The 25,732-nt window shown below is 38.0% G+C and overlaps 1 protein-coding gene across 51 annotated transcripts in view; it reads right to left on the reverse strand.

Annotated features, from left to right (window-relative positions):
* The window catches only part of ank3b (ankyrin 3b), a 339,224-nt gene that overhangs the window by 65,217 nt on the left and 248,275 nt on the right, over window positions 1–25,732 (reverse strand). For 32 of the 51 annotated variants that reach the window (XM_087274498.1, XM_087274506.1, XM_087274503.1 and 29 more), the window contains 8 exons: window positions 25,039–25,137; window positions 17,001–17,198; window positions 16,605–16,703; window positions 10,945–11,043; window positions 10,725–10,823; window positions 7,535–7,630; window positions 6,627–6,699; window positions 6,254–6,313 (listed from right to left, as the gene is read on the reverse strand). In XM_087274498.1, coding sequence (XP_087130624.1) covers window positions 6,254–6,313; window positions 6,627–6,699; window positions 7,535–7,630; window positions 10,725–10,823; window positions 10,945–11,043; window positions 16,605–16,703; window positions 17,001–17,198; window positions 25,039–25,137 — 823 coding nt within the window. 51 annotated transcript variants of the gene reach the window in all.

Below are 25,732 nucleotides of genomic sequence, written 5' to 3' on the forward strand. Positions count from 1 at the left end.
GAGATCTTCTGTGGTAAACAACAGTGGATGTTCACTTAATGAGCCCCTGTTATGGGTTTGTGAAAATGTAATAGCTGTAAGTGAATGAAAACTTCCAGCTGAGGCTTAAATCTGAAAGTGCACCGTGATTAAAACTATTGATTCTAGTCAACTCAGAGACGAATAAATGAATCGAGTTTGATTCGGATCTTTTGCCTGAACGCATTGATATAGTACATCACCAAATATGAAGAGCCGTTTCCAGTAAAACGTGAAAACTCCTTTCCCTTCAGACATTTCCCCCACAAGTCCAAAGACATAAATGAATGAATTTATTTATTTAACAGGGACAATGCACAAAGATTACATTAACCTCAAAGAGGAAAGATGCATTGTGCCCGGTTGTAGCAGGATTGTTTTTTTCCAGCTGCAGTCCCTGTACAGGTAAAAATTGAAATAATAATATCAAATTAATTAAAAAGTCAGTTTAAAACATTCAGGCATACTCGCATATAAACTAAACTGACAAATCAAAAACCTCTCCCCCAATTTGATTTGACAAAAAACACCTCTTAGTCAGGCGTGAAAACATCCTATAATTTGTACATGTGATTATTTCTGTTGGGAGAGAATTCCATAGATTTCAGGCTTTATAAATAAAATTGGATTGACCGAAAGAGGTCTTATGTCAAGGGACAATACATTCCCCTCTTAACATAGAATGTTTCATTTGCATTTTTTTTTAATTTGGAGTACTTTTTTTTTTTTTTTTTTAACGATGGAGCAGAAAGGTTGTAAATAATTAAAAAAACAAAAAACAAATATTGGAATATTAAATAATACTATCAAAACTTTAGAGACTATGGGCCCTATCATACACCCAGCGCAATGCGGCGCAAGGCGCAACTCAATTGTTGTTTGCTAGTTTCAGCTCGGTGCAAGAGTTGTTTTGACGTTTCGCAGCACGCTGTTTGAATAGCAAATGCATTTGCGCTCATATTTGCACCCATAGGCGTTCTGGTCTAAAAAAAGAAGGCGTGTAAAGGCACATTGTTGGTGCGTTGCTATTTTGAGGAACTAAAATAGTCTGTTCAATAGACCAGCTGAGATGAGGTCTAAAATCCAGCGCCTCGCTTAAACATTGCTTAATAGCAGTAAACATTAAACATTGCTTAACAGGATGTACAGCAATACGCAAATAGCCTTAAAAATTGAAATTAATTAAAGGATTAAAATATTGCAAAAAATATTATTTTCTAGTTTACATATATATATAAAAACCACCGCCCAGCCCCGTGCAGAGACTGTCAAAGTGGCATGTGCAGGATAAAATTTTTTGAAGAGGCGGGGGTTTGGGGGGGCTTTGGGGGTTGGGCGGTGGTGGCGATGTCGCAGGTACAAGGGGGGTGGGGGGGTGGGGGGGTGATAGGGTTGTGTCACTGGGGCACTTCAGATCACTTTCAAAGGGCACTTTCTATCCAAGGTTGGCCCTATGCATGCACGTGCCTGCCACCGCCTCCATGCCTTCTTCATCTCGGAGGGCTTTTTTTCAGTTTATTCATGACAATTTGCTTTTGTATAATGTTATCATTATTAGCAGTATTATTTATTACATGCATATTTATATTTGTTTTATTAAAAACAAGCTTAGATTTGCCCACCTGTCAGGTTTTAGACCAGATGGGGCACAGCATGTGTATTAGGATATAACTCAGTTTTTTCCATTATTGTTGTTCATTTATTTGTTTGCTGGAAATTAGAACTGAATTCAGAAATAGTTTTGAAACAAATCTTTGTGCTTAACAAACAAAATTAATAATGTAGGCTAATGGATGTCTGTGCGTTCAACATGTTTCCCTAACCACGAGAGTGAAAGAGAAAGTAAAGAATGAGGAGGCTCATCTCTTATTCTGGCAGTGTAGATGCTCTGTTTAACCGTTTTCTCTCTAGTGAAGCGCTCAGTTTTTCCACTTACAAAATCTGTCATGTAAATAGCAAATGCACCATGGTGCGACTCAACTGACTCTTAAAGAGAATGGGAGATGATACTCTGATTGGTTTATTCTCAAAACACACCTATAACTCATTAAGAGAATAAGCTCAACCCTGTTAGACCATGCGCCAGGACGCAAAGTGGATTTTTCCATCCTTAAAATACCAACAGTGGATTCAGACACGCCCTTAATGCTTTTGCGCCCTGCGCTTTGGACTTTGTGCATGAGTCGTCAAAATAGACAGTCTCTCTGGTGCGGTATAAGTGAATTAAAAAAGCCAAATTGCCCGTAGTGTATGTGTGTGTGTGAATGAGAGTGTGTGAGTGTTTCCCAGTGATGGGTTGCAGCTGGAAGGGCATCCGCTGCGTAAATCATATGCTGGAAAAGTTGGCGGTTCATTCCGCTGTGACGACTTCTGATTTATAAAGGGACTAAGCTGAAAAGAAAACGAATGAACTTTGATCTTTGCTTCATCCACTTTAGAAAAGTTTAACAAATAGTCTGTAATTGATATATTTTTAAAATATATTTGAAAGAGTAAAAAGCAGAAAACATCTGTGGATTGCAAAGTACAGTAAACTACTATTAACATTTTCAACCCAGGGTTATTCAGATTACGTACCACTATAGAGATTCCTAGACAGTGCAATATACGTCCAAGAAGCTACGTTTCTGTTTTCGACAATCCGCCAGAAGCTGCTGTGTAAGCTTTTTGACATCGCAAATATCTCTTGCGAGTGCCATTCACACCTGCTCTTCTCACATAAATCCACCAGAGGCCGCTGTCCACTAACTGATCGACTGACCCACCCTCCTCCTTTCATAAACCCAACTGATATTGTTTTTTAATCACCAATTGACCAGCGATTAGCTATAAGCATGAAAGGAAACGGCATAATATCGGCCTGTAGTGTTAATTAAAAAAAAATGCAGCCATACATTCCTCTGGCTACATTATTTGTGATTTCCAGAAATGTATATAGGGCTACGTTTTCAGAATGAGCCTATGTTGAACAGTTTAGTTTCGAGTCTGTATCACAGATTGATTTAAAGCTTTCCCCATAGGCATACAAGTGTGCAAAAAGACAGCGAGGCTTAAGTAAATTGTTATGTTGTCACCGTGTTAAGAAGACGCTGTGTACTTAGGGAGAGAAAATTAAAAAATATGACTGTGGGCAATATGCTCAGGTCCTGATTACAAAGTTAGTTTACCAAGCATTAGCTTAACAAGCTTCATCTGTATTACCAGAATCTGACCGGGGCTCAAATTGATATAATAAAACCAAAGCTATTACTGTTATTGGTTTGTTTAGAATATTCTTACAAAACTTGTAAGCTGAAACTTTTGATTTCTTGTCGGCTTAGTCCCTTTATTAATGCAGGGTCGCCACAGCAGAATGAACCGCCAACTTATCCAGCACATTTTTACGCAGCGGATGCCCTTTCAGCCACAATCCATCTCTAGGAAACATCCACACACACACTCATACACTACGGACAATTTAGCCTACCCAATTCACCTGTACCGCATGTCTTTGGACTGTGACATGCAAACTCCACACAGAAACGCCAACAGAGCCGAGGATTGAACCAGCGACCCAGTGACCTTCTTGCTGTTAGGCGACAGCACTACCTACTGCGCCACTGTGTCTCCCTTTTGATTATTAATAGGATTAAAATTCTTTAAAAGTAAGGTACTGGTGGCAAGAGTTATTTTTCCAGGATCTGAGTTATTAACTCTGCACCTCACGCCTGGATAAACAGAGCTCAGCTCTTCTATGCTGCCAAAGAGAGACAGAGATAATCAGATGGAAAAAGCCAGGAGCGTCAGCAAAGGCAAAAGGTTTAATGCCAAACAGACGTTTGCATTCTGCTGCCAATTGGTGATGTGAGCAGAATTAATTCATCAATTTTGTAGCTACAAGGCTAAAAAGGTATTATAGAAGAGTTGTGTCAAAAATATTGCAAAAATATTGAGTGCGTATTCAAGTGTGTTTATTTAAGGTACAGAAGCACAATACACCCTTATCACAAGCCTGTTATGACACGGTCATCATAATCTTAAATCCATAAAAATTTTTCATATTTTGATTTTTAAAAAAGCCTGAACATTTATTTGCATTTATGAATGCATTAAATCATCTTTGCATCACATTACAAAAAAACTAATTACCGCTTATATGCAAGGTGTTTCTAATGCAGCGTCTATGGGGCTGAGAGACGTTATTCTCTCCTCTGGCTATCGTGATCAATCTCACTTTTTTTTCCCTCTTCTGAAAGTCTTAATAACACCAGCGAGGAGTTTTTCTTTTATTATTTCAGCAAATAGAATTGTAAAAAAACGTATCTGTTGTACTCTCCCATTCACTGCGCTCTGAGTTTCCCAATCATGACAACTATCGCCACTGAGAAACCCAGAAATGCGAAAAGGGTCTATACGTAAATAAGAAGCTATGTGAGTTTTGCCCCAGTAATATGCAGAAATATCAGTTTACAGGAACTAAATGCCATATACTAGTCTCTACAGCGGACACACACACACACAGACACACACATGCGAGCACATGGCTCACTTTATAGAGATGTAATGGTTTTCATAGTGTGCACTACAAACTGTATTTACTATTCCACTACCTCAACCCTAACCCTAATCCCTAGACTCACAGTAAACAATCAGCCATTTTTACGTTTTCTAAATATTTAATTTATGTAATGGGGATATAAAAATGTCAAAATTTAGAATTTTTATTAGAATATTTGTGGGAGCATTTGGTCCCCACGATGTAATAAATACAAGGTACACACACTGTGGTTCATTGAGGGATTAATTACACACTGTTAACAACAAATGCAAAAACTATATTCACCACATATAAAACATAAGTGTCCAGACAGAGTAACCATTGGATTATAGATCACCTCCCTGACTAAGGCCATTCTCCCCTGATCACTCAGCTTAGATGGCCGGCCAGCTCTAGGAAGAGTCCTGGTGGTTCCAAACATCTTCCACTAACGGATGATGGAGGCCACTGTGCTCATTGGAACTTTAAGAGCAGCAGAAATTTTTCTGTAACCTTCCCCAGCCTTGTGCCTGGAGTCAATCCTGTCTTGGAGGTCTACAGACAATTCCTTTGTCTTCATGCTTGGTTTGTGCTTTGACATGCACTGTCAACCCTTATATAGACAGGTGTATGCATCAAATCATGTCCAATCAACTGAATTGAAAACAGGTGATCGCCAATTAAGCTGCTGAAACATCTCAAGAATGATCAGTGGAAACAGATAGTACCTGAGCTCAAAAGTCTGTCAATACTGATGTACATGTGACTTTTCACGTTTTTTAGTTTTATTAAATTTGCAACTTAAATAAATCTTTTTTCACATTGTCATTATAGGGTATTGTGTGTAGAAGTTTGAGGAAATAAATTAATTTAATCCATTTTGGAATAAGACATGAACATAAAAAAATGTGGAAACACTGAAGAGCTATGAGTACTTTCTAGATGCACTATATATATATATGAATAAATAAATAAATAAAAAAAAAAAAAAAATATATATATATATATATATATATATATATATATATATATATATAGTGCATCTAGAAAGTATTCATAGCGCTTCAGTGTTTCCACACATGTATATATATATATATATATATATATATATATATATATATATATATATATATATATATATATATATATATATATATATATTGTCTGTCTCTAAATTTTATTTTTAATAAATATAATTATTGTAATAAATTTGTTAAGTATAAAACTCACACCAACATGTTACTGTACGCAAATACACGGATACACCAGATTGTCATTCATGGGAGTGACTGGAAAACTTCTATTCAACCTCTATTTAGCTCACACTGAAGTTCTGTGGGTTCTGACTTCAAAACGGACCCAGCCAATGGACCCAGCCAAACAAATGTCTTTCCAGTGATCTAACAGCCAAAACTTCAGAAGTAAAGCCTTCTTCTCATAGAGGCTGGACTTGCAAAGAGAGTATGAAATTGCAATTATATGTTCAGTTGTTATTAAAATATCAAAACCCCGGACTTAATATATGCACGCCAACAGAGATTTGCATATTGAAGAATTTCATATTCATAAAGAGTAGCCTAGCAACGAGCACAAAGCCATATTCAACAGACACACTCACACACAAAAAGACTGAATGTGAAGATTGGGTTAGTTGGAAAATGTGGAAGAAAGGAAAAAGCAGGTGCTATAAGTGCAAAGCACACAAAATAAGAGGGATACCTTCTTCAACATCTGAAATATAGTCCTCAATGAGCATTTCAGGCACATTGGCTCTACGAACTGTGTAATTTAAATAAAAAGGGTTAGAAATGATAGATAAATGAATGAAAATGAACTTAAATGCACATAAATAAACTGAAATTCACATGATTAAACCATTTTCCCAACCATGTTCCTAAAGCCACACCAACAGTACACATTAATCAAACAAACCTGAATCAACTGATCGGAACATAAGAAGGGACTCCAAAAGCTGAAGTTAATGGGTCAGATAAGAGAGACACCTAAAACATGTTCTATTGGTGTGCCTCCAGTAACAGGGTTGGGAAACACTGGATTAAACCATCCACGTATGAAAAGCCTTCATGTTTACCTTCGTCATCAGACATGTCCAAGACCTCGTTCATTGTTTCCGGAACATTCATTTTATGTTTCTCAGTCACTGTCTGCAAAGAAATAAAATAAAGTGTTAGTGCATAATCTCACAGGCCACTTTATTAGGTACACCTTCCAAGCACAGAGTTGGAACGCCTTTCGCCTTCAGAACTGCCTTAATCCTTTGTGGCATAGATTCAACAAGGAACTGGAAATATTTCTTAGAGATTTTGGTCCATATTGACATGCGAGCATCACGCAGTTGCTGCAGATTTGTCGGCTGTACATCCATGCTGCAAATCTCCCAGATCCACCACATTCCACCAGCCTGAACCGTTGATACAAGACAGGATGGACCCATGTTTTTATGTTGTTGACCCCAAATTCTAAATCTACCATCCAAATGTTGTGGCAGAAATCAGACCTGGCAATGTTTTTCCAATCTTTTATTGTCCAATTTTGGTTTCCTGTACTTAGCTGACAGGACTGGCACCTGGTGAAGTCTTCTGCTGCTGTAGCCCATCCGTTTCAAGGTTCAATATGTTGTGTGTTGCTCTTCTCCATACCTCAGTTGTAACGAGTGGTTATTTGAGTAATTGTTCAATCCAGTCTGGCCATTCACCTCCGACCTCTGGCATCAACAAGGCATTTGCGCCGAAAGAACTGCCGCTCACTGGATATTTTCACTGTAAACCCTAGAGAGGGTTGTGTGTGAAAATCCCAGTTTCAGCAGTTTCTGAAATACTTGCCGGCGAGTTTATTTTGTTCTTTGTCAAATTGAAAGCATTGATTTTAATATTTGTATTAATATACTGTACTAGAACACAGTAACACCTGCTGTAAAATATTCTGCAGAATAACTGTATCTATTATGATTAGAACATGTTACGACACAAATTCCCTCACCACAGTAGTGTGCGTCTCCTCTGTCACTGCTTTGAGCGTGTCGACCACAGAGATGTAACCCAGGCGCCTGGCAATAGCTAAGGCAGTGTTTCCATTCTGTAGATTTAAGAAAAAGAAAAGTTTAGAATAAAAAAAAAACTAAAAACTTTTTAAGGTCAATATTATTGGCCCCCTTAAGCAATATTTATTTTGATTGTCTACAGAACAAACCATGTTTATACAATGACTTGCCTAATTACACTAATTTGCCTAATTTGCCTAATTAAGCCCTTAAATTGCACTGAAGGACAACATGACATTTTGAAAAAAATAATAGATGTATACATGAACCTAATTAAGAGGTAATGGACATTGAATGGAATGATGGGTGAAATGGGTTACAATTTACTACATTGTGTTAAAGAATAGAACTGAGTAAAGGTTATTGCACACTGAATCCGAAATTTTTGTGTGTATAAACAAATAAAATAAATTCGACCTCACGTAGTGTCAATTGTATTGACACCCTGCTTATGAAATTTTCGTCCGTCATAAAAATCAGTTCAGACAGTTCAGAGCCACTGTACAAGCGAAAAGCTAAATACAGAATGAAGTTACCTGAGCTACAGCTACACACAGTACACAAAATAAAGACAGAATGTGGTGGACAGTTGAGAACCCCTATATGCTGGATTCAGTGACTGGTGTGTGTGTGTGTGTGTCCATACATTTGACGTACGGCTCATGGACATTATAATAGAAAGCATGGTCTGATTTTGGTTCATTGCTTCGACACGCCAACGCGGCCACCATCTATTGTAAGGTCTATAGGCAAATCACCGGTTTGTATACCATCCGGAATGTGCGCGCATCGAGATTGCAGAAAAAAAAACGGGAGCGCTAGCATTTACAACGAGGAAATGACATCTTATGAGCTACAGAGTTTGTTGTTGTATTAGAAATAAGTTATTGATTACATATTATATATTTATTATTTACATAATGCCTTCAGCATATTATAACAGCTTGTCACCAAGTGATAAGCACAGTTATTTGGCAAAAGTAAGCGGCATTCATCTGACAAGTGCATTTGCGATAGCACCCTCTCAATGAATATTGGATACGACAAAATGGTATCCAGCCCCAAATATACAACTATCTAATTAAAACTGTGAAAAATTAAAACTTTTTACAAGAGGGAAGTTAAAGGCCTGCAAGTCTTTGGATGCCTACAATGTTGTTCTGTATGATCATGTGCAAGAAATAATGTTCCATGATTACTGGATTCAAAACTTTGTAGTGTTAAAAGCTGAGGTTCTGCCTAGCCAAAGACAAGGAAAGAAGACGAGAAACAAGGCCTGGGTAATCATCAACAAGCAAAACAACTGCATTCTGACAGCGAACTGCACCTGTACGGCAGGGTATGTGAACTTAGATTTTTACATTTCATTCTAAAGGCTGATTTATACTTCTGCGTCAAACGCCGGCGTATGCTACGGCGCTGACGCATAGCCCTTCGCCGTGGCCGTCAGCGTCGCTGATGTTCACCTCTCAAAAAATGTAACTACACGTCGCAACGGCGCATAGCGCAAGCTCTGTGATTGGTCGGCTTGGTAGTGCTGACGAGTCTGGGCGGGACCGAGAGCCGCGTGAATGGTGCGAGCCTGATGGAGCGATTGTTTACAAGTGTGGAGTCCCGTGAAGGAGCTCCGGATGGAAAGTTTTGTTTTGTGTTTACCTCATAGTTAAAGTTGTTGCCCGTTCACCGGTTCCTGCCTCAAAATGAGCCAGTTTGAGCCACTTGTACGTTCCGGAAGTGTTCAGGAACAGCAAAACAGCAGCGAAGAAACTCGACACAGAGGAACATTTACACCTCACTGCCAACTAGCGTTTCGGAAGTGTTAATGCAGACCAACAGAGACAGCGCACAGAAGTATAAATGCACAGCTACACGCGTTGCATGCGCCGTGGGTTACGCCGGTCACCTGACGCAGAAGTATAAACCAGGCTTAAGCATGTATGCAGTTTAATTCACCATATTTAATTTTAGTTTTTGCTGAAATCATTGCTGCAATCAAAAAACGAGTAATGTGTATGATTCAGCATAGCGTGAACTTACCTGATATGAAATGCGAACTGCAGAGTCCAGCATTTTTAATTAGGTCCTCACTCCATTCAGCTCTTATGATGACTGTTAGCCAAAGACGTCTGTGGTTGGCATTAAAAGCAGTGTGGTGTACGGTAAAAGCTAAGTTTTCTAGTTTTGGACTTTGGTTTTTGGCATCCTACCGCACAACACAAAATGTTTGCTATTGCAACCTGTGTTTTTTTTTGCAATTGGTATGTACGATTGAAACGCTGTGACGTCATGTGTGACGTGGGTTGGTAATTCCCCTGTAGATATTGCCAGTCTCTCTGTTTAGCGTTTGTTTACATGAGTGAATGTTTGAAGTATCACAAGCAATGTATCAAAATTCCAGTTTTCCTGAAATAAAGTTTGCATTTAGGGATAATCCAGCGCAGCTCTTTGATAATGAGCTGAACTCTTCTTCCTATATTGGATGAACAAAATATGCAGCCTATTCCTCTTTCTTTTTCTACTTTGGAAAAGAGAGTGGAGAATGAAGTGTCACCATTAGAACTGACCCAGATATGTTTTGTTTTTTCATAATGGATTAATTAATACGCATTAAACTCAGTGTGAAGGGATTGTGTACGTGACAATTTTTTTGCATATGAATATGAAAATGTTTCCCAGAGATGGGTTGCGGCTATAAGGGCATCTGCTGCGTAAAACATGTGCTGGATAAGATGGTGGTTCATTCCGCTGTGGCAACCCTGGATTAACAGAGGGACTGAGCCGAAAAGAAAATGAATGAATGAATGAATATGAATATGCACATGAAAATTTTGGACTTCAGTGTGCAAAGACCTTAATACATGAGCTTTTTTGTGGGGTCATTATGACTGAAATTCATAGAGAAAACAAAAACAATCATAACTTTTAAGAATATAACTTTCTGAAAGAGATTAAAATAAAATTATACATGAGCCTAATCATAGTGTCGTGATATATATAATATTTTTTCCTTCATTTCACAGGCCAACAGTAAAAAAAAAACATTGATGTGCTGAAAAGTAACAGCGAACGTCTCCTCAGAATGTCTTGAGGGATGTTGTTTTGAAGATGTGCAGAGACTCAGACACTCACCACTGTCAGCTCATTAGGGGAAGCTCCGTGCTGCAGCAGCAGGTTAATGATGTGTGTGTGACCCTGCTGAGCAGCCTGATGGAGAGGTGTGTATCCATTCTGAACATGAGAGGGAAACAGAGCTCTTATTATTATTATCTTTATTTCAGAACACCAGTGATAAGATAAACGCAGTTCCAAAGCCTCAAACACTTAACAAAATCACTTCTGTTTTATTTACCTTAGTTTTGGCGTTGACTTTCGCCTGGTTCTTCAGGAGAAAATGCACCATCTTCACATTGCCATAGTGACAGGCCACATGCAGCGGTGTATATCCCATCTGAAACATTACCACAGCACATGCATCATTCACACCTAAAAATACCACGATATAAAGAACAACTGACAATAGGCTGATGAATTATTATAAAATCGTGAACACACAATGGTGTGGCGATGATATAATCTACACTTACTGGCCACTTTATTAGGTACACCTTACTAGTACTGGGTTGGACCAACTTTTGCATTCTTAATCCTTCCTTCAGGGCGTAGATTTAACAAGGGGCTGGAAATATTCCTCTGAGATTTTGATCCATATTGACATGAGAGCATCACGCAGTTGATGCAGATTTGTTAGCTGCACATTCATGATGTGAATCTCTTGGTCCACCACATCCCAAAGGTGCTCTATTGGATTGAGGTCTGGTGACTGTGTAAGCCATTTGAGTACAGTGAACTCATTATTATGTTCAAGAAACCAGTCTGAGATGATTTGCACTTTATGAAATGGCATGTTATCCTGCTGGAAGTAGCCATCAGAAGATGGGTACACTGTGGTCATAAAGAGCTGGACATGATCAGCAACAATACTCAGGTAGGCTGTGGCGTTGACACGATGCTCAATTGTTACTAATGGGCCCAAAGTGTGCCAAGAAATATCCCCCATAGCATTACACCACCACCACCAGCCTGAACCGTTGATACAAGGCAGGATGGAACTGTGTTTTCATTTTATTGATGCAAAATTCTGACCCTACCATCCGCATGTGGTGGCAGAAATCGAGACTCATCAGACCAGGCAGACCAGACAATCTTCTATTGTCCAATTTTGGTGGACCTGTGCGAATTGTAGAGTTACTGAAGTTTGCCCTGCGCGCTTGCGTTTTTTTTTTAGTTACTTCTTTGGTTTGGTGCGTCAATCTTATAGATGCTATTATTCAAAAAAAGGTAATGATTCGCACTCAATTGCTTTGTACTGTTTTTATTTTACTTACATTTTACAGGTGATTAAAAGACAGACGTTTCGGCACAAAGCATTCCTCAGTGTGAATTGTAGCCTCAGTTTCCTGTTTTTAGCTGACAGGAGTGATACCTGGTGAGGTCTTCTGCTGCTGTAGCCCCTCTGCCTCAAGGTATAATGTGTTCGAGAGGCTCTTCTACATACCTCAGTTGTGACGAGTGGTTATTTGAGTTACTGTTGCCTTTCTATCAGCTGGAACCAGTCTGGTCATTCTCCTCTGACCTCTGGCATCAACAAGGCATTTGCGACCACAGAACTGCCGCTCACTTGATATTTTCTTTTTTTCGGACCATTCTCTGTAAACCCTAGAAATGGCTGTGCGTGAAAATCCCAGCAGAAATAGTCAGACCAGCCCGTCTGGCACCAACATCCATGGCACGTTTAAAGTCACTTAAATCATCTTTCTTCCCCATGCGGATGTCCGGTTTGAACTGCAGCAGATCATCTTGACCAGGTTTACATGTCTAAGTGCATTGAGTTGCTGCCATGTGATTGTCTGATTACAAATTTGCGTTAACAAGCAGTTGGACATGTGTACCTAATAAAGTGGCCAGTGAGTGTATTTCATTCTGTTTTTATAATGGTTACCTCAGTAAGGACCTTATTTAGATGTTGTATTTCTAAATATCTGACAGGTGTTATTTGTCCTCAACCTTATGTTTAGAGTACCGATGTGACAGTATGATATTCTGATATAAAACATTTCACATGAAGGTTGTAGCGATTACTTTGTTACTACATATATGTTATGTATTATTCTGTTGTTTATTTGAAAATGTGGGAGAACCATAATCTCTATTAACACACAATAAATAAATAAATAAATAACACAATACAATACAAAATTATTTGTATAGCACATTTAAAACACCCTCAGTCGACCAAAGTGCATATAGAGAGAATAGAGAGAGTGCATATATTTGTGTACTTGTAGTTAAAGTGTAAAGTCCGTCAGCTTAGGGATACTGAACTCTAATGCGGCCAAAACCTGCCTGGAACTACTTTAGCTGAAAAATCTAATCATTATGAAACATTCAACAGCCCCTTAATATAAATTCAAATTTGCTCTTACCTGCCTAAAAACTCAATGACGCCATATTATTAAGCCTTTTCACATACAGTATAAAAAATAGTCGGTCCCACTTTATATTAAGTGTCCTTAACTACTATGTACTTACATAAAAAATAAATACAATTTACTTACTGTGTTTATAATGTATTTGAGAACACTTGTGGTGCTTTTGAGTTGGGATAGGGGTTGGGTTATGGACAGGTTTGGTGGCATGGGTAGGTTTAAGGGTGGGTTAAGGTAAAAGGGATGGTCAACAGTGCATTTACAAATGTAATAACAAAAGTTAATTACAGATGTAATTACACACATGTATTTAATCAAGCATAAGTACATAGTAAATACATGTTTTTACACAATAAGTACATTATAACAAACTATTATTCATGTGTAAGTACATATTAGTTAAGGCCACAATATAAAGTGGGATCAAATAGTCATTGTAGATTTTAGAGGCACATAACATAAAAGTATCTAGTTCTTGTAGAAATGCTCTTGTTGTCTCTCAGTGGCTGTGCTCAGTGAGAGAGTATTTTCTGTGGGTCATTGTGTTTGTATTGATTCCTGTGTGCTGCTGTCTCTCAAACCGCCTGAGAGCTGCACTGAACGACCTTGAGCAGAGGCCAATCCATGTTTGCGTATTAACGACCAATGACAGGACTGAACACATATAGTGTGCCTATGTATATATCTACCCCAAAAAAACTGATTCATCCAGTAAGGAAACCTGTTTTAATAAGTCAATGGGTCATCCATTACGATAATTAATCATTTAACATGTTGATTTCCTCCACCGTTACACTAAATTACTGTTGGTGTTTAATCATTAATATGTATTATCCTAGTTATTAATAATTAAAACATTTTGAATAATGAGAAATACCTTTTACTTTTCATATTTGCTTTGAACAAAATTATTCATAAAGAGAAAAAAGCAACTTGCATTTGTTTATTTGTACAATACCACAGTATCCACCAAAATAAAAAGCAGAACAACTGATTTCAACCCTGGTGATAATAATAAGAAATGTATTTTGAGCATCAAATCATCACATAATTATGATTTCTGAAGAATCGTGTGACAACCAGAGGAATACATTTTTTAAAAGTGCTTGTGAACATCTGTGTGTGTATTAGGAGTGTCAAAATTAATTGTTTCTTCGCTGCACCGCCATGCTGATGGGGACAATTCGATATCGGTTCATTAATAATCATAACCGGTTATTACGTACAGATGTCATTCATCTCCTATGTGCAATGTCGCAGTAGAATACTATGGCGAAGGAGGCGAGGGCGAGTAAATAACACACTCCTACTACTTAAAAGGGAGATAATTATGTACAGTTCAATTGCTTGTGAGTTTGATGAAAAGTCTTTCATTGACACTGAAGAAGGCACAGCACACGAGTCGCTATTTTACTACTAGGGAGAAATGCTGTAAAAATCCCTCCCTGCCTCTCTCTCTCATTTTGGACATTTGACCCGCTGGCGTGTTTGTGAGGTAACTTTTCCTTTCATCTTGGCTGTTAAAACGATACTTGTGGATCCAGACATGAGCGTGCCCGAGGTGCAATTTTTCTCCACTGCGTCTATTAAGGATTACCTGTGATTATCGCGTATTATGCGTATATAAACTGTAACCGCGGCTGTTCTTTCCGAATCACTCATTGGTGAACAGCGCTTTAATTTCTATGGTCAATCGCAGCCCTTTCTGTTGAACGGGTGAAGACAATGACCAATCATAGGGGTGTAATGCTGTATTTACACCAGACGCGGGAAGGAGTGTCAAGCGCGAGTGATTTACATGTTAAGTCAATGCAAACGCGTGAATAGATATCCTGCAGCGCGATACGATGGCAATGTTGAGGTGCGAATGGCACGGGGCGAATAGAGCATTTTGTGTGAATCGCTCGAATTAAAAAATCTGAACTTAATGGACATTTGCGCGGCGTTTACCAATCAGGAGCTTGCTCTTGTGGGGGTGGGATTGTGACGTAGCACCTGTTGTTGGTGCCCCAGGGGACATCCTCCAGCCGACACCGACAACAGTTAATCAAACTGAGTTTCTCAACCCGGGCTCATTGTGGAAACGTAGCCCCGCGGACGTTTCTGCGGACCGCGATTTACGTCCCGGGAGGTACGTATTCGAGCGTTTTTTTGTTTTCGCGCCTGCGCCGTTCTCGCACGAAAAGCCACCGGATCAAAAAAAAAAAAAAAAAAAGCAAAAGCCCCCGTCTTCGATTTCGACCGCGTTTTCGGATCCCGCCGCGTTCTCGCCCTTATTTTTCGGATTCCGTTTTTCGTCTTACCTGATTTCCGGAACCCGCCGTTCCCCGGACTCGATCCCGGTCGTCGTCCAACGCGGCCGGCTCCTCCTCCTCCGCGTCCGGGGCCTCCACTCCGCCGACGCAACGCTGTGAGCTAGGCGGACAAACTGATTGTGTCTGGAAAGCCCTCCACTCGGAGGCGAGCCGTCGGCCGGCGAGCGCGAAGAGGAGGGGCGGAGCGGCGCCACACCGCCCCGCAGCATTCGCTCGGAAAAAAAACAAACGCGGCCTTTACGTACCTCCGGCCACGTAAATCGCGGTCTCCAGAAACGTCCGCGGGGCTACGTTTCCAGAATGAGCTTGGGTTGGAGTTTCTGGAGGAGTTTACGAGCTCACAGAGCTGGATGCACCTCTGAGAGGATCTAGTGAACTCAGACACGGCCCTGAACGTATTGACGCTGTTTTTCAGCCTTCATAAAGTACATAAACACTGTATTTTCTTCATAAAATCCATGTTAGCCACTTAGCAATGAAGCTAGAGTCACCGGGCAGACAGAAGCTCTGTCCATAACGCGAATCCGCGTCTGTTCTGAAGTGAATTTGACACGTGAATGAAGAGGGGTTTGACGCGCGAATGAAGCGAGTAAACTCAAATGTTCACGCGGCTATTTATGTGCGAATAGCACGATTTATCCGTGCATTCCGCGTCTGGTGTGAACACAGCATAAGATCTCGTTTGACAGTGCTCAAAAAGCAAGCGGGATAATATGTACATTAGTTTATTTGCTTTACATGTCCATATTGTTCTGTGCATGTGTTGGAGTTTTGTTTGATACATTCAAAAAGAGTGTTTTCTTTGATCAGATCAAATTAAAGGTATAATTCATATTACAGCTCATCTTACTGCTTGTATTAAAGGACAAAATTGTATTACAAATAGTATATAAATGCTAATATATTTATAGTTTTTAATAAAAAAATATTCTTGTGTTGTGAAGAAAAAATCTAATCATTTATGGAAAGCATCGTCAATGCACCGTGATGCTCTGAGACATCGAATTGAACAGAATGGATAGCATGATAATCGTAACCGAACCAAACCGAACCATGAGACCAGTGTAGGTTCACACCTCTAGTGTGTATGTGTGTGTGGTTGTGCATGTGTGCAAGCTAAATTATACAGTTTGCAGTATAAAAATCATTTCGGTCAAAGAGAAGTCACCAATAAGACAAGTGTGTGTATGTGTTTGTGTGTTCAGTACCTTAGTCTCGGGGTCCACAGTGGCTCCATGATTAACCAGCACTTCAGATACATTGACCCTGTCCTCTTGAGCCGCCAGGTGAATAGGGGTCAGTCCACTCTGATACAGACAGTCATTAAAGTAATTAGTGATAGAACTGCACAGATGTGACACATCACGCAAACATCAGTCATTCATTCATCAGTAAATGGTCACAACTCTCCACTGAACAAGATAATAATAGTCTTAATTTGACAACCCTTAAAAATCACACGCAAAATATTTGAATTAAATAAGAGGGCGCATAACTTTGCCATTTCTCCAGTTCTGCAAGACTTTAAAACAGCAATATCACATACAAACATATTCTTTACATGTAGATATATTCTAAATACAGTAAGTGAGCTCCTGTTTCACCTTGTTTCCCAGACTGACGGCAGCTTCGCGGGCGAGCAGCAGTGTCACCATGTCCACATTGCCCTCCTGTGCTGCCAGATGCAGAGGACTGATGCCCTGCCGTGTGGCGGCGTTGGTATCGGCTCCGTACTCTAGCAGCGTGGTGGCGATCTCCATCTGGTTCTTCTTGGCAGCGATGTGCAGTGGAGTATAGCCATTCTAAAGAGGAAAACAAGGGATGGAAATCACCAAAAAAGAATATATTGGATAGCGGTTTCCTTTGGAATATCCTATGATTTTTTAAACCATGCGAACAATATGAAATGAATTAGGCAAAATGAAATAATTTAACACTGATTAATGCAGTTCAACCCAGTCTCATTATTGATACGTACCCCTTATACATTTCTGGAGATTGCGAAATATGTCCCCAGAGCTAAATTTTTTTTCAATTTGTGATTTCACGAATCCACCAGAGGCCGCTGTGTACGCTTTTTGAGATCTCAAATTTTGTTTGCGGGTGCCATTTGCGGCTGCTGTTCTTGCGTATATCCAGAGGCCAATGTCAAATGACCGATAACCCCACCCACACCCTTGCCTAAACCCAACCGATAGTGTTTTCAAAAGCACCGATTGACCCAATCACCCCCTTTCTTACACCCAATCAATAGTGTTTTCAAAAGCACAGATTGACTCGATCACTGCCTTCCCTAAACCCACAGATTTTTACCACGTTTTCAGACTTTACCACATTCTGACCCTGCTATTTACTGTACTTGTTGTCTGTTTGCTGAGTAAAACATATGCTGGATAAGTTGGCGACTGCAGAGGTTAAGCCGAAGAAAAATGAATGAATGAATGTATGTATTTGTAATTGTATACTATATATTATACTGGATAGTTTGACTGTAATTTAATTATTGTGCTTTACAATACAACAGGGAGTAGGTCAATATAATCCAGTCAAAATAGTCAAAATAATAGTTATTTTCTTAGTTCTTTACCATTTTTTATAAAAAAAAAAATGTTTTCTTTTTTTTTAATATCTCATATGGTATATAATGTACAGTATATGGTATATTTTACATCGTCATTTAAAGCTATTTCAGAGTAAATGCACTGAAAAATAGAGGCAGCATATAAATAGATTGATTCATATAAGTCAAATATAATATTATTATTTTGCATTACTGAACCAACTCACATTTATTAATTTACACCATTAAAATGTATGCATATGGGTTCAATCAAAAATGTTTGGACAACATTTTTAATTCTTAAAATAATAGCATCCTAAAATGATATAAATAATTAGTATTAACATAATCTAAAATATGATTTGATATCACTGAGCAAATATACATTGTAGATAAACAACAATTTTCGGGATGTTAAATAAAATAGAAATACCTCAACTGCAGAATTCTACTTTAAACTGTTAAATATATCATTAATTTAAACTTGTCATTTAAAATGTAACCCTAACATTTGGCATTATTATAATTATTAGAATATATAGGGCCCTAAAAAGTAATTTCATATTATTTTGTTTATCTAGAATTCAGAAAAATAAATAAATAAATTAATTAATTAATTTATGATTGAATAACTTTGTAATTATATAGTTATTTCTATTCATTTCTTATAACTATTTTTTTTTAGAAATGTACTGTGTATATATAGCTAAAGTCAGAATTATTAGCCCCCTGAATTAGTCCTCTTGTTAATTTTTTTTTTCCTTCAATTGCTGTTTAACAGAGAGATTTATTCAGCACATTTGTTCTGTAGACTATTGAAAAAAAAATAGGGGCTAATAATATTGTCCTTAAAATGGTGCCACTTTTATTAAAAAACTGCTTTTAATATAGTCGAAATGAAACAAATAAGACTTTCTCCAGAAGAAAAAATATTATCAAACACACTGTGAAAATTTCCTTGCTCTGTTAAACATAATTTGGGAAATATTTAAAAAGAAAAAGAGAAAATCAAACGGGGGCTAATAATTCTGACTTCAACTGTAAATGTACAGTGCTCAGCATATATGTGTACACCACTTACAGATCTATCTTTTAAATTCATATTTTTAAGAAGCTATACAATGTTATATATTTGTGCATATACATTAGCTCAGTCAGTACTGAAGCCAAATCTGGAGCTCATCTAACAAAATAGCTTACGATGACGGTCCAAAAACTAGTACACCCAAATTTATATTCATTCATTCATTCATTCATTTTCTTGTCGGCTTAGTCCCTTTATTAATCTGGGGTTGCCGCAGCGGCATGAACCGCCAACTTATCCAGCACGTTTTTCCACAGCAGATGCCCTTTCAGCCACAACCCATCTCTGGGAAACACCCACAAACAATCATTCACACACTCATACACTATGGACAATTTAGCCTACCCAATTCACCTGTACTGCATGTCTTTGGACTGTGGAGGAAACCGGAGCACCCGGAGGAAACCCATGCGAACGCAGGGAGAACATGCCAAATGTATATGTTATAGAAAAATATTCAATACAAGTTTTAAAAAGAGGAAAAATCAAGAGAAACAAAAATATTGAAAAAATGTATTTGAAATTTTGTAGGTTGTCATTTTTTTTGCAATATTTAGCTTTAATTTAATTATTATTATAATTATTAATTGTATTAACTTTCAATTTCTAAATGTTTGGTGACTAAAATATTATTTTAATAAATATATCTGTTTAATAATTCTTTTTTGTTAAAATGTACCAAAATACATTGCCTATATTCACTGAGAAAAAATATTAATTTTCAAAATGGGCTGTATTCAATTATGCAGAGCACTGTACTGTATATATTAGACTTTTTTCATGTCCAGCACTACACAGCATTGAACCACATGCTGCCAAACCACCAAAACCAAACTAAAACAATTTAAAAAAAGGAAGATTTATGGCATTTCCAAAACAGAAACATGTTGACAGCAGAGCTTTGCCGCTAACCTCACAGACTGACAGTGGAATGATTCCTGAAAGGTAGAGGGGAAAAAAAGCAGCCTGAAGAAAGAAAGAAAGATTTTGTTTCTTTAACAGCTAACAAACGCTGAGGTGTCAGCCAGTGAGGTCAATGGAGAGCGTTTCCATCCAAACTGCAAGTCAGTTAGTGTTCTCCACATGCCAGGTTTTGGCTGCTGATCGTTGATGAGGAACAAAAGCAGTATCTGGGTCACTGTGTTTGTTCAGGGTTTACACTAAGCCCTTTCAGGGTGGACAAAACAACTCCAAATAGTTCAAAAGCATAAACACGTGGACTAGCTGTTCCAAGTTCAAACGACACAAACAAAAAATCAATTGTCAGGTATACATTTAGAATTTTACTTACAGTTGAAGTCAAAATTATTATCCCTACTGAATTATTAGCCCCACTTTATATTTTTCCCCAATGTCTAATTTAATAATAACTTAACTCTTTCTAATAATTCTTTATTTTCTAATTCTAATAACTGATTTCTTTCATCTTTGCCATGATGACAATACATAATATTTTACTAGAAATTTTCAAGATGCTATATTCAGATTAAAGTGACATTTAAAGGCTTAACTAGGTTAATTAGGCAAGTCAAAGACTGGAGAATACATAAGACAAGTCACTCATATAGTTTTGAATGGAGAAAAGTGAAACGGTCAATTTGGCGAATAAAGCCCCGTCTACTAGTACAGGAGCCAATCAGGGATCGATATAGGCTGATGTTTCTTAGGGGGAGGAATGTGGAATTTGAAACACACTGGAATGTGGAATCTCAGTGAATGCTTGCTTCACAGACATAAGTAATATATCCACATAAAGCCTGTTTCACACTGCAAACGTGAGCGGCATGTGAGCAGAGCGTGTTTTTCGGCATCCATGTTAACATATTAGAGCTTTCATACCGCACACAGAAGCAGCGTGTCAGCACGAGGCATGAGCGTTGCTGAAGCAGCAGTGCCGCGATAGTTTCAGCGCTGGGTCTATTTTTGCTGCAGCTCATGCTCACTATAAGTGCCAGTGCATTGATAATGACCAAAACACATTGAATGACAGAAGAAATTTTACCCAATAAATGCATCAATAGTATCCACTGACTTATATATAGTCAATCAAATGAACTTAAACGATTAAAAACTGCAACAAAAATGTATTTAAGCCCGAACTACAAAACCAAATGTAAAATAACTTTAGTACTAGTTTTGCTTAGTAAGTTGCACACTAGTTTGATCATGTATAAATATCATTATAACTATACTGTATGAATATTATTATAAATAGGCCTACATCATGCTGACAATCAAAAACAAAATGACATGATACCACAGGCGATTGTCTTCTGAGTGCACCAGGCATGAATGACACTCATCATAGAGCTTGAGAAGCATACAGTACTGTATGATCTACATTATACGTCAAAAAAACTTGCAGGTTAATAAAACAGCACAGGAGGAGGTTACCATGGGCCTTTGTGCAGATGAAAAGTAAAACAAAAGTGTATTTATATATAGTAGTGCTGTCAAAATTAGCGCGGTAACGCATGTGATTAATTTTAAATATTCAACACGTTAAAAAAAAACTACGCAAATAACGCTGTTGCAGTTTTTTTTTTTTCTCTGCAGTGGCCGACCTGTGTTTAGGGACGGTGCGTGCATAGAGGCGACCTAGGCGGCTGTCTTAAGCAGGTCGCACACCAGAAGCGCCGCTCGGCGCCGCGCCACGCAGCGCCATGTATTTTAGAATTCTAAACATAGGTTTCTATCAGGATACACACACCGGCGCCCACCCACAACTCAGGAAGCAGTTAATTTTTCAGCCGCGCCACAGAGCGCCATCTGATTAGTTTCATGTTAAAAATCATTCGAATGTGCGCGTCTGGTGTGCGATACTTTAACCTGTCATGTGCCCGCCGTGTCGCGGCGCCGAGCGGTGCTTCTGGTGTGCGACCTGCTTTAGGCAGCAGAATAGTAAGCGAACCCCCCGGTCTTCACTTTCATCCGCTACACTCACCCCTCTCCCTCACGGCCCTCGCTTTCATCAGCAAACCGGTCACTTTCTTTTACACTTTGATACACTTTCAGGTTGAAAAGTGTATAAGACCTAAATCTTTTTATAATTAAGAGTTTACAGGCTACCTCGTGACATAATTATGTGTATAGATACATAGGTAGTTCTTTTATCTGTCGTATCTTTAGTTTGTAAACCGTATTATGGCGTATTTCCGTCTTTGACCCGCTGCAAAGTGCGCATGCACAAGAATAAACGTGCTCAAATGCGCATGAGCGGCTGCGATTGCATCACTCTGAAACTGCATCATGTCTGCAGCCAGACTCTGTTAAAATGACTTGCCTTAACGGGACTTTGGGTAAGTTAGGGTAATTAGGCAAGTAATTGTATACTGTTAAAAATATTTGTTCTGTAGACAATGGGGAAAACGGGGGCTAATAATATTGACTTTAAAACGGTTTAAAATTTTTTTTTTTTACTTTTATTCTAGCCAAAATAAAACAACTAAAACTTTCTCTAGAAGAAAAAATATTATAGGAAATACTATGAAAAATTTAATCGCTCCATTAAATATAATTTGCAAAATATTTGAAAAATCTAAATAAATTTAGAGGAGGGCAAATAATTTTGACTTCAATTGTATATGTCATTCTAAATATGCTTATCACAGTGTTATTATTATGATTTTATAACATTATTTGCTATTTTATAAAATTATTATCTATTTTTAAACAAGTATTAACACAAAATGGTCCACTTTTTTTCCTGTGACGATTTGAATTTAAAGTTATGAGAACATTCACTGTTATCTGGGTAACTGCTTCTGTAGGCAGTAGACAGCGAGGCGGCTTTCTAAGTTTCATAACAGAAACTGCTTTTTTTGTCAGATGATTCCAGGCTGAGGTCACAATTTGCCACTAGCTGAAGCTTGATGAAAGCGTTTAATCTTGTTTGGAGTCGCAATCATTTCCTGCACAGGTCTCAGAACTGACTGGCAGATCAGAGAGAAATCATGACAAGTCCCAGAGGCTGTCTTTGAGTGAGTGAAAATGCTAATTATCAAAGCTATAATTCACCCAAGAATATCACTTTATTTGTGGCTTTCTTTTTTACAGGGGAAGATGTTTTGAAAAGTGGTCAAGCTGCACTTTCCCTTACTAGTGTGTATTTATTTTTATTTATTTATTAATTTAAGTGGATTGAACATAAAACATATAAATTGTTCCAAAATATTACAAGATTTGTGTTGTTTCAGCTCATTTTAAATAATTAAAAAAATGTTGGTGTGAATTGGGTTGTCTATAAATTAATATAGAACTAATAAAAAAACTGATTAATTGTTTTTTTGTTGTTGTTTTTTGGTAAGAGAAAAATACTGTCTGTGGTAAACAATTCGCTCTAAAACATAAATTAGACACGCCTATAGTAAAAAACACTAATATTTAAAGCTATAATTCAACCAAGAATGAAAGTTTATTTGTGGCTTTCTTTTTTATCGGAGAAGATATTTCAAAGAAAAGTCAAGCTGCACTTTTCCTTAGTGGAGTGTGATTAGTTATTGATTGATTTATACTTAACAAATTGTAAGTGGATTGAACATAAAACAAATACACTGTCCCAAAATATTACATGATTTGTGCTGTTTCAGCTCAGTTTAAACAATTAAAACAATTTTAAAAATGTTTTGGTGTGAATTGGGTTGGGTATTCTATCAGAATAGATTTTAAAGTATTATTACTTGTCTAAAAATCACTAAATGGCCTAGGACCTCAATACATTACAGACATGATGACTGAATACAAAACTAATGGATCCCTTAGATGTTTAGGATCAAGTAAATTAGAATTTCCAAGAGTTCAGTCAAAGCAGGGTGAATCGGCCTTCAGCTATTACCCCCCCCTCCTCCTTCCAGCTTCCAGAAATGATCAGATGAGCTCCAACATTATGCACATTCAAATCAAGACTTAAACCACATCTGTTTAGCAGTGCCTGAATGAGCACTGTGCTACGTCCCACAGATCGCAATTGTGTCTTTCTTTTCATTTTCATCCTTTTAAAACTTGTTTTATTACGTTTGATCAGTTTTTTTACAATTATAAAGGTTTTTCACCGTTATTAGATAGGACAGTGGAGGAAAGACAGGAAAGCAATTGGGAGCAAAGAGAGGGGAAGGATCGGCACAGGACCTCGAGCTGGGAATCAAACTTGGGTAGCTGTGAGCACCATGGTGCCATATGTCGGCGCACTTAACCACTAGGCTATTGGCACCGACATTTGATCTGTTTTTAATCATTTTTATTCTTTGTTCATACTTGTTTTTTTATTCCTATTTATGTAAAGCACTTTTAATTACCATTGTGTATGAAATGTGCCATTTAAATAAACTTGCCTTGTCTTGTTTATGAATAAATAACTTTTTATTTATGGGTGAACTGTACCTTTAAGTGTTTCAAAACAACATCAACAACTGAAGCGCATCAGTTTTGGAGAACTTCCTTTTTTTCAAAGTGATAAAATTGTTCAATTTTACTGTCCTTTGTGGCTTCAGTGGGTGGACTAGAAGTAATATGACGAGAATGATCAAGAATGTGGGGTGGAGGTGGTTTTGTATGCAGCCTTGGCCTTGTTTCTTCATTTCTGTATATCCAGTTGAAGTCAGAATGACAAGCCCTCCTGAATTATTACCCCCCTCCCCTGTATATTTTCCCCCAATTTCCCCTAAGTTTTATTAACTAACTCCTTATAACTGATCTATTTTATCTTTGGCACAATGACAGTAGATAATATTTTACTATATATTTTTTCAAGACACTAGAATTCAGCTTAATGTACAATTTAAAGACTTAACTAGGTAAATTAGGCAAGCTTTTATTCTAGTCAAAATAAAACAAATCAGACTTTCCCTAGAAGAAAAAATATAGTCAGAAATACTGTGAAAATTTTCTGTTAAACATCATTTAGGAAATATATAAAAAAAGAAAAAAAAATCACAGAAGGGTGAATAATTTTGACTTTAACTGTATGTGGTTGAGTTTGCGTGTGGTCGTTTTGTGATACCTTTGCTGCTGCATGTGGAGACGCTCCTTGGTCCAACAGAAGAAGAGCCACTTTCTGGTTATCATAGTGTGCAGCAACATGCAGTGGTGTTAGTCCACTCTAAAAGCACACACACACACATAAACATACAGCTATTATTGGACAAGTGCTCAAACAGGGGGGCGTGTGTGTAACAGGTGCTCTCATAAATCAATCAGTGATTCGATAAAGAGAATAAAATTAGACACAACACATTTGTGAATGAAACTTCTGACGCTTTTTCCAGAGATGGGTTGCGGCTGGAAGGGCATCCGCTGCGTAAAAACTTGCTGGATAAGTTGGTGGTTCATTCCGCTGTGGTGACCCCAGATTAATAAAGGGACTAAGCCGACAAGAAAATGAATGAATGAACTTCTGACGCTGAAGAGGCCGTTTTTATTTTAAAACGTTGCTGCTCCGTGTTAGTATGGACGGGGGAAACGGAGACATCTGAAAACGGAGGCAGGGCTGCAGACATTCGCCTATCTGATTGAGGCTTTTACCTCAATATTAAGGGGCTGTCCCAGAATGTAATTTTAAGGCCTGTTTTTAGAAAACATGATACAAGGTGAATTTTCATTCTGATATTAGCAACTTAACAGACACTAAGGGCCCTATCATACACCCGGCGCAGTGTGGCGCAAGGCGTGGCGCAGTAGTCTTTTGGTAGTTTCAG

This window comes from Danio rerio, chromosome 12 (genome assembly GCF_052040795.2).
Source record: "Danio rerio strain M-AB ecotype USA chromosome 12, GRCz13ab, whole genome shotgun sequence".
Taxonomy (NCBI): Eukaryota; Metazoa; Chordata; class Actinopteri; order Cypriniformes; family Danionidae; genus Danio; species Danio rerio.